Source organism: Dipodomys ordii, unplaced genomic scaffold, assembly GCF_000151885.1.
Source record: "Dipodomys ordii isolate 6190 unplaced genomic scaffold, Dord_2.0 Scaffold26, whole genome shotgun sequence".
Lineage (NCBI taxonomy): Eukaryota > Metazoa > Chordata > Mammalia > Rodentia > Heteromyidae > Dipodomys > Dipodomys ordii.
The window spans coordinates 4130555-4140461 of NW_012267242.1; the positions used below are offsets into that span (position 1 = coordinate 4130555).

Here is a 9907-nt window from a genome sequence, read left to right on the forward strand (position 1 = left end):
CTCTCCTGCTACACAGTGGAGGAAATGACAAATCAGATAAGATGAATCACTTCCCTGACTCTGGGCATTCATTGAAAAACTGGCCTTGGATTTTATAGGGCCCCATATGAAACAGACTTGACAGTTCAAATTACTCTGATTTCCCTGAAGGCAGAGACAAAATATTTTATAACTTATTTAAGAAATAGTGAATTCTTAACTGGGTGATGGTGGCTTATGCCTGTGGCTCACACCCACATCTGAGGATTGCAGTTCAAGACCTGTAGAAAAGTCTTATCTTCAGTTTACCACCAGAAAACTCGAAGTGGCTCAAAGTGGTAGAGTACTAGCTTTGAGCAAAAAAGCTCAGGGACAGTGCCCAGGTCCTGAAGTCAAGCCCCATGAGAATGACAAGAAGGAAGGAAGGAAGGAAGAAAAAAAGAAAGAAAGGAAGGAAGGAAGGAAAGGAGGGAGGGAGGGAGGGAGGGAGGGAAGAAAGGAAAGAAAGGAAAGAGAGAAGGAGAGAAGGAAGGAAGAAAGGAAAGAAAGAAAGAAAGAAAGAAAGAAAGAAAGAAAGAAAGAAAAAAGAAAGAAAGAAAAGAAAGAAAGAAAGAAAGATTGAATTCCAAAACCAGTCATAGGATATTAAAAACAAATTTCTGGTAGACACTATTTCTAGATTCCAAAACCTAGATTTTTGGATAGCACCATCTCATTGGAATTCACCAGACCTCCTGGATTCCCATTCCAGATTATTTTCCTCTGTTTTGCTGCTTCTACTATGTCTTACTACTTCCCACCCAAAGTCTTCATTAAGTTCCACATATGGAATAAGTACAAATAATCCAATTAAAAGTATCTAATGACAGCAAGTGCTGGGGACATATAACTTGCTTTGTAGAGTTCTAAGTTGATAATTGTTAGGGCCATGTCTGTATAGAAGAGGATCATGCCTTGTCATACTTGTCTAATTACATCAGAACACCAGTCTTACAAATGGCTACTCCTGTCTTCTTTCCAAAGCCCCCGATCAAAGGAAGAGGAAATAAGCCACAGGTGGTATTGATCTCCATGCTAATGTGTCCTCCTCTCTTCTTGTCTTCTGTTGTCCAGGTGGGAGAATTCAGAGCACACGCTGCTGAATGGACAGCCAATGTCACAGCTGAATTCAAAGAAACCAGGAGGCGGCTGAGTGTGGAGATTTATGACAAGTTCCAGCGGGCCACTTCCATTAAACGGAAACTCTCTGCAGAACTGGCTGGAAACCACAACCAGGAGCTGACTCCCTGTAGGAGGACCCTGTCAGTGAACCACCTGACCAGTGACAGAGATGTCTTGCCTCCTTTACTGAAGACAGAGAGCATCTATCTCAATGGTTTGACGCCTCACTGCCCTGGGGAAGAGATAGCTGTGATTGAGAACATTAAATAGCACTCTATGGGATGAGCTGTAGGCATAGCCGTAGGTGAGGACTTCTCTATGCTCTTTGTGACTGTTGCCGTAGCATTCTAAACGTTGTGCATGAGCTCAAGAGGGGAAGCAAAGTAGAGACACCCATTATGGTCATCTGCCACTGAGAGAAGTTGGATTTCGGAGCCAGTGCTCTCTTTCTGAGGAGGCTTTGTGAGACACTCCACTCGATTGACCAGTGGAAATGGACAAGCCACGTCTGATGCCTTTCTGTGCCCAGACTGTTTTCCTCTCCTTCCTTCCCTCCCCCCGCCACCCCACCATGTGCCATCAAGGCCTCAGAATGAATTCTTGTTTATGGTGATAATGTAGCTTTGAGGGATCAGTCCTTAACTTTTCAGGGTCTACCTAACTGAGCCTAGATACACGGACCATTTATGGGTGACGATGTTTCTTTTTGTAAATGGCAAGATATTCTTATGCAGCCTTTTACCTAAGAAATTTTCTGTCAGTGCCTTATCTTATGAAGACACAGAACCTCTCTCTAGCTAATCTGTGGTTTCTCCTTCCCTACTCCCTACCCTTAGGCTCACTTCTGCAGTCGTTTGCCCCATCTCTCCCCTTTGAGTACTATACCTTGCTGGAAAGAGTGTGTAAAATGACTGAAGTTGTGATGTCTGAAGAAGGAATAGATGCCAAATTAGAAGGACATTGAAGCAGCACTCAGAAACTCTAGTGTGAAAGGCACTGCAGAGAAAGGAGGTGCAAAGATGGCCCTTCTGAGTATTTATTTGACTCAGGTACCAATGGTACATATATATAGTGAAATATTACCAGGCCAATAATGTTGGCTGCTAAACAGTGCATTTTTTTCTCCCCCTTGGCAGTATTTGGAATTTACCATTTATGAATATACATTTTTAAAGGTGGAAGAAAAACATTTTCATATATAATGATCGGACAGAAGAAACCTGTTGAAAACGGGTCTTCCTACTACAGGTGATTTCAAGCTGTTGGTGTGAATTCATTCTGATGGAAAGAACACAGCAAAATAATATATGATGAGTATTGGCTAATAACTATTAAACTGCCGGCTTCTATTTGCTTTCTAATGTATGAAAGGCTTCTGTCATTTTCTTTTCCTGAAGAAAAGATGCTCAGTGAGAGGGGGCAGATTTCCACAATTTCCTGAGTCCCTCTGGAGAGGTGATTGGATATGAGAGAACATGCTGGAACTGGGGTCACTGTGATTTTGCACATGGAAAAAAATGCAGAGTGCAGGCATGGTTCATCTCTGGCATAAGAGAAAACGCTGTTATAGCACAATTTAAATCTTGAGGTTTTTTTTTTTTTGAGGTAGAAAAGGCTGATAGTCCTTTTTAGTTTATATCCTATGATTCTTTGGATGTTTCCAAGATGGAGAAAGTTTTCAGTAATTGCAACAAAGTAAATTGCTACCATTCCCTTTATTTTCCTATGTAGATGTGCTGTACATTGTGTATATATAATATATATATAATTTTAAACACAGAAGGAACATGATTTCCATAACTATAATTGAAAAACTGGTTTCTTTTCCTTTTTGGGGGGTTGGGAGATGCATACATAAATAAGTGGAATTCATATTAAGGTCTTAATAAAATTAACCCAGGATCTTAAAAAAAGAAAAAAAATCTCATAGATGCTTATTTTCCAAAATTGAAATTTAAGCTAGAAATGTAAATATTTAGTTAATTTGCTGAAGGTACTTTTGTAAACAAAAAAATTCTAACCCAAATTATGGAAAATCAGGCTCTTTTTGAGCAAAACCTATGCCCATTTTCCTCAATAACTGTTCCAGAAGTTCATATGGTGAGATGCACCATGTATAAACTGTGAATTGTATTGAAAAAATAAAGTTTTTAATTAAAGACAGAATTTTCTGGGTGTCCTACTTGCCGATGAGAATGTCACTCTATGAGTCTACAACAGTAGAATTGAACTAAAAGATATTGTATTTCTTGCTAATTTTTGGTGGTTTTTGCATTTATGAATTACAAGAGGTTTTATGGATCTTTGTTTTTCAAGACAGTCTCATTATATACCACAGGCAAGTCTCAAAATCTGTCCTTTTGTCTCAGCCTATGAGTGCTGGAATTGCAGCTGTACATCATGTCTAGCATCAAGAAATGTTTTTGATACAGCAAACCATCTTTAATAAATATATGCAGAATATTCTTCTTTGGGACGTACTTTGGGAGGTATTACTCAATATATATACATATTAATATGTGTATATATATATATATATATATATGTGTGTGTGTGTGTGTGTGTGTGTGTGTGTGTGTGTGTTTCCAGGTAACTTCTGTTACACTATGGTATATTTATGTCATTCAATAATTGTTAGATCTTGCCTTGAAATAGCAGTAGTCTGAATACTGTGCACAAACCAGTGATTGCTTTTTCTGTGAGAAAAAGTCAGTCAAGCATCCTGGCACTAATGAAGTTTAATATAGGCAGTTGCCTACTTAAAGATAATAATTTTAATAAGTAGTTTATTTCTATTGATCAAAAAAGATAATTGCCAACCACTCTTCTAGACCTTATACTTCAAATATTTGGACAACTTATCTTGTCAGAATCCTACATAAATTTATTCATTTTCTTTTAACTACCTGTTCAATAAACATTGAAGAATGGTTCCTAACATCCTTAGAATTAGGAAAAATTTTACAAAGCCTTTATGTTATATCAGTTTATCAACTGGTATATTTTACTTACTCATATGGGAGAGAACATTGATAAAGATTTGACGTTGCCTTGGATTTAATAATGAGTTTAGTTTTCTTTTGGACCAGTATTATTGTAAGTACTTTTGCCTTGAAGCATATTTGAAAAAACAATTAAGTACTAGAATCAGAAAGGATAAGAAATTTTTTGACCTGTATTCTTAGACATGGAGCACAGATAATGTTCCTTATGTACTTTTCCATGGTCTGTTGATTTCTTTCCATTATTTGTAGAAATCTAAATGCTTTACTCCATAGTTAATGTCATGCACCTTTTTCCCCCTGATAATGGTATAGTCTTTAAATGCAGAAAATGTGAAATTTCTAAAGCTAAAGGGAATTGAATCTTGGCCTTAAAAAACCAAAAACCCCAAAATATAAAAAAAAAATCCCAAGGAAGCATTGTGTAAAGCTTTGTTTCCTTCTCAGATTCCAAAAAATACATGTTATGTAAGAGAGATCAAATCCCACTGAACTTTGCCTCAAATATCAATAGAATTCTTTGAACCCTGAGGCTAGAAGTTCAAAAAACTAAGGGAAATTTCAAATGAAATTCAAAAAGCCCAATTTACACATTTTGAAGATTCTCAATAGTCTCAATTTTTTCTTTTCTTTCTTTTTTTGAATAACACTATTTCATAAAATCATACCTTGTCATTTGCATTTCTTATTAAAGTGTAAGTAAAAATTTATTTTTGTATAAAGAGGTCTCTATTTGAATCTTGTAACCCTATTAAAAGTAATATTTGATTTTTGCTCTAGAATGACTTTGCTGAAATTTTCTTTTAATAGTGAAACTCAGCTTGCTTTGAATATGCTCATGAGTTGGTTCCAGGTTAGCATTGCATAGCCTAGTTATTTTTTTTTTAATTTTTATTTTTTGGGTCCGGTCGTGGGGCCTGAACTCTGGGCCTGGGCGCTGTCCCTCAGCCCTTCAGCTCAAGGCTAGCACTCTACTGCTTGAGCTACAGTGTCACTTCTGGCTTTTTTCTTTTTGCTTATGTGGTGCTGAGGAATCAAACCCAGGGCCTCGAGCATGCAAGGCAAGCGCTCTACCACTGAGCCACCTTTCCAGCCCCAGCCTAGTTATTTTTTGTGGGAACTTTTGAGGGTAACTTCTTGTTATCTTGTTGTTCTATTTATTATTTTTATTGTAAAGGTGATGTACAGAGGGGTTACAGTTACATAAGTCAGGTAATGAGTACATTTCTTTTTGAACAGTGTCAACTCCTCCCTCATTTTTTCCCACTTATTCCCCTATGGACCCCTCTTACCCAGCCCCAAGTTGTAAAGTTCATTTCCAACATAGTGTATAGTGAGTATCACTGTTGAATTGGTTCACCCTTTGTCCCACTGTTTTTTTGATTTCCCCTTCCCTTCCCCAAATAAACTTACATATAAGACAGAGTACAGAAATAACAAAACAGTAACAACAGAAAATAGACCAAAGGAAATAAAAGACAAAAGAAATGACTAGAAACAGTACAATAAAAAAAAACCCTCTTGTTTCCATTACTTGGAGTTCATTTCCATAAGCATAATTTTTTTGGGGGAGGTCCGGTCGTGGGGCCTGAACTCTGCGCCTGGGCGCTGTCCCTCAGCTCTTCAGCTCAAGGCTAGTGCTCTACCACTTGAGCCATAGCGCCACTTCCGGCTTTTTGCTTATGTGGTGCTGAGGAATGGAACAGAGGGCCTCATGCATGCAGGGCAAGCGCTCTACCACTGAGTCACCTTCCCAGCCCCACCATAAGCATAATTTTATGTAGTCATATGCACATAGCTATTGAGCCATTGTGATCCTCTCCTAAGAATATCCTCCTTTGTTCTCAGTGTGCTAATGATTGGAGTGCTCTTTAATTAATCATGTCCACGTGTAATTATTTGTCTTTACTATCCATTGGGTTAATTTGTAGGTTATAAACATATTCTAGTTATTACAAATGAGGCAAAATATGCAGCCTACATTTCTTTGGGTCTGGCTTACTTTGCTTTCCAAGCCTTTCCATTTCCTTACAAATGGGGCACTGCCACTCTTTCTGATGGAAGCATAGAATTCCATTGTGTATATATACATTTTCTTGATCCATTCATGCACTGAAGGGCATCTGTGATGATTCCATATCGTAGAGTCACCAACAATTGATGTTTGTTTTTAGGTTAGGTTCAATGAAGTTGGATGCTCCAACATTTGGTATATAGATATTTAGAATTGTTATATCCTCTTGTAGGAGAGATGCCTTTATTAGTATGTAATGTCTTTCTTTGTCTCTTGTCACTAATTTTAATTTGATGCCTATTTTATCTGATACTAGGATTGCAACTCTGACCTGTTTATGGGGGCCTATTGCTTGATAGATTTTATTCCAGCCTTTCACTTTCAGATTATGTTTATTATTGTGAGAAAGAGGTGTCTCTTGAAGACAACAGATGGATGGACCTTACTTTTTGATCCTCTAGTCATCTATGTCATTTAATTGGAGAGTTATGTCCATTAATATTGAGAGTTGGGACTGAGAAGTGTTTGGTAGTTCCTGATATGTTATCCATCTTCTTAGGGGTTGTGTCTCATCAATTCTTACTATCTTTATCTGGTTCTCTGATAAGGGGACTTTTCTCTGACAATATAATATTCTTGTTGGTTTTCTATGTGTAATATGTCTTTACGTATCTTCTGTAATGCTGGTTTGATGGAGATAAATTGTTTCAATTTTTCCTTGTGGAAGGTTTTTATTTGTTGTGAAGAAGAGCTTAGCTGGGCACACTATTCTTGGTTGGTAGTTGTTTTCCTGTAAGGCATGGCATACCTCATTCCAGGCTCTCCTTGCTTTCGTGATCTCTGCTGAGAAATCTGTAGTTATTCTGATTGGTTTTTGTTTATAGGCACTTAATCTTCCCTCCCTGACAGCTTTAAGGATCCTTTCCTTGGTCTCTATTTTCCTTTGCAGATTACAATGTGGTGGTGGAATGTTCTGTTCTAGTCTGGTCTGTTTGGGGTTCTAAAGACTTCTTGTATCTGAATGGGCCTATCATTTTGGATGCTCAGGAAGTTTTCTACTAGAATTCTGTTAAATATATATCCTATCCCTTTACCTTCCTTCTCTTGACCTTCCTTAATAGCTTAAATTAGGTCTTCTGATTGAGTCTTAAAGCTCCTGTAAGGAATTTTCTTGTTTCCCTGATTTGTTCTGAAAATTTGTTCTGTCTCTATAATATCTAGACTATTTCCAATTCCAGAGACTTTCTTCTGAGTTGTCTAATCTGCTGTCAAGACTTTCTGCTTTGTTTTTTATTTTCCTGCCTTCTAATTCAATTCAATCTCTTCATTGAACTTTGTTTTAGTTCTTGTATGGAGTCCTTTACTTCCTTGATTTGAATTTTTCAGTATCTTTTCTCATATCCTTTATCAGGGACTATTTATTCACTGAACTCCCTTTACTTCTCTTGGAATTCATTTACCTTTCTGTTTGTGGATTCCATGAATTCCTCTAATAATCTTAGGTTAGTCTCATCATGCTCACATATGGTCTTCTACAAGACTTCTACCTTTTCATTCAATGTATTTATCAGCAGTATTTTAATTGTATTTTTAAATTAAATTTTAATTTTATTGTCAAGGTAATGTCCATAAGGGTTACAATTACATAAGTAATGTAGTGAGTGCATTTCTTGTCAAAGTTGTTACCTCTTCCCTCATTTTCCTCCCACTTTCTCTACCCCTCCATCCCACCACCCCAAGCAATACAGATAATTTCCAACATACTGTCTTGTGAGTATCACTGCTGCATTGGTTCCTCCTTTTGTCCTTTGTCTCACCATTTTTCCCTCTTCTCTTCCCTAATTCAGATAAATTATATACAATAACCAGGGTACCAAAATCAAATACAGTGACAACAAGGTATAAACCATAGGGGCAAAATACAAAAGAAAAAAAGAAATCACATAGTACATTAAGAACAACAACAACAAAGAAAAACCTCTGTATCCATGTCTTGGAGTTCATTTCACTTAGCATCATCTTATACGGTTATATGTACATAGCTATTGAGCTATTCTTCTCATATGCTAATAGTATACATCTAGGATAGTCTCAGCAGTTATTTTAGAGCATTTTGAGAACCATCTTGAATGTCTTTCATTGACTGCTCTATTGCCTGGTTATTTTGACTTGCCATTTTTCTTCTATGTCTATGGTTTGTTCTGCCCATTTGGAAACAAAAGTAAAGCCAATACCACAAGAGAAAAAAGTTTAAAGAAAAAAAAAAAATCCAGAGCCCTGTAACTGCACAGACTTTAGAGGTTCAAACTCATGGATAGGTATTCCCCTAACAGTCTTCTTTTCTTTGTTTGGGGAAGGGTATTATGGCTCAGGAAAGGAGATTATTATATGTATTTTTAGCCAGTGAACAAATCTGTTGTAATTGATAATACAATCTGAACCGATAGGATACAGGATGGGCCAATTAGACATAGTCAAAATGGAAACAAATACAGTCTCACAAACAATTTTGGATCAATGAACTAAATACCAAGGACAGCAGGACCAGAAATAAAGAAAAACAAGTCAAAGTGAAATTTAAAAAAAGATATAATAAAAATAGAAGGAGGAACAAAAAAGAATAGAGTAATAAAGAAAGGGAAAGGAAGAAAACTAAGATGCTTCTTCCTGGTGTTTGGACTGTCTGTGATGTGATGAGTTGTTTCCATATCCTCTTATGGCCAGCTGGGGTGAGGACTCTTTCCTGATTTTAAATTCTCTCTGAAGGTAAGTGGAAAGCCTGTGGACATGCTGTCTCTTTTGCTGCCACCACTGCCTTTGCCACAGCTACCCAGGCCACTGCCTCTGCTACCACCAGCAAGTGCTTAAATCTGTCTTCTTGTGCAGGCAACTTGTAATTTCCTTCATTGGTATAAATCTCTGTACAATTATAGCTTACTTCGTGGCACCCTAAAATTCTGCCCCTTCAGAGAGAGCTCTGCTGGTACCCTGTTAACTTTCTGCCATCTCTCGTTTCCCTTCTCTCCTGCTTTTAAAAATGCAAACATCATCATGTTAGTTTCCAGTTTAAAGGTGTAGCTTGTCTTTTATCATTTGAGGAGTAAACCAGAATTTTTAAAGTGGTACACAAAGTTTCCTTGTGCTTGCTCTATGCTAATCTCTTTAGTCTCATTTGTATCATCCACTCCTTTCTGTAGATTCATCCTCTATACTTTTGTCACATTCAGTGGTCCTGCAGTCCTCTTTGTGCTAGAATGCTTAGTCTTACTCATTGGGTGTTTTTTGTTTATTTTTTTAACAAACTCTCTTCATTATTAGGCCATCTCCACTGTAACTCTGTCTGATAAATCTTTCCAGATGCCAATTCAAGTACCTTGCAATATTATTCATAAAATTCTTTTCCTTTCATTCAGTTCATGATTAGACATTCATCACTATTTTTTTATTTGTCATTTGTATTGCTACAGTGAAACTCGTTTTTTATGGCTTACTATTTCATTCCTAGACACTAGCATAGTGCATTAGGTAGTAGCTTCCAAAGAATCCATGACAAATGAATACAGACAAAAATAGGAAAGCAAAAGTTGGAAAATGGCAATGTGCTTACCTAACACAAATGGGGCCCTGGGTTTTAACCACCCCAGGGATTTAACCACTGTGACAGTTTAAAACATCCTTGTGTATAATATCCTCAGATTTCTCCATCCCACAAGCATTCATTTTCCCTTTCCTAGTGGTTTACTAGCAAATT

At 37.2% G+C, this 9907-nt stretch overlaps 1 protein-coding gene across 3 annotated transcripts in view; it reads left to right on the forward strand.

Moving 5' to 3' along the window:
• Kcnk2 (potassium channel, two pore domain subfamily K, member 2) overlaps positions 1–2104 on the forward strand; it is a 167400-nt gene extending 165296 nt beyond the window's left edge. Inside the window, exon 7 of one of the 3 annotated variants that reach the window (XM_013015127.1) lies at positions 1093–1630. In XM_013015127.1, coding sequence (XP_012870581.1) covers positions 1093–1410 — 318 coding nt within the window. In that variant the 3' untranslated portion in view covers positions 1411–1630. Of the gene's footprint in view, positions 1–1092 lie in introns of all 3 variants that reach the window. The other 2 variants (XM_013015126.1, XM_013015128.1) reach the window with 2 other exon arrangements.
• Positions 2105–9907: the final 7803 nt, after the last annotated feature.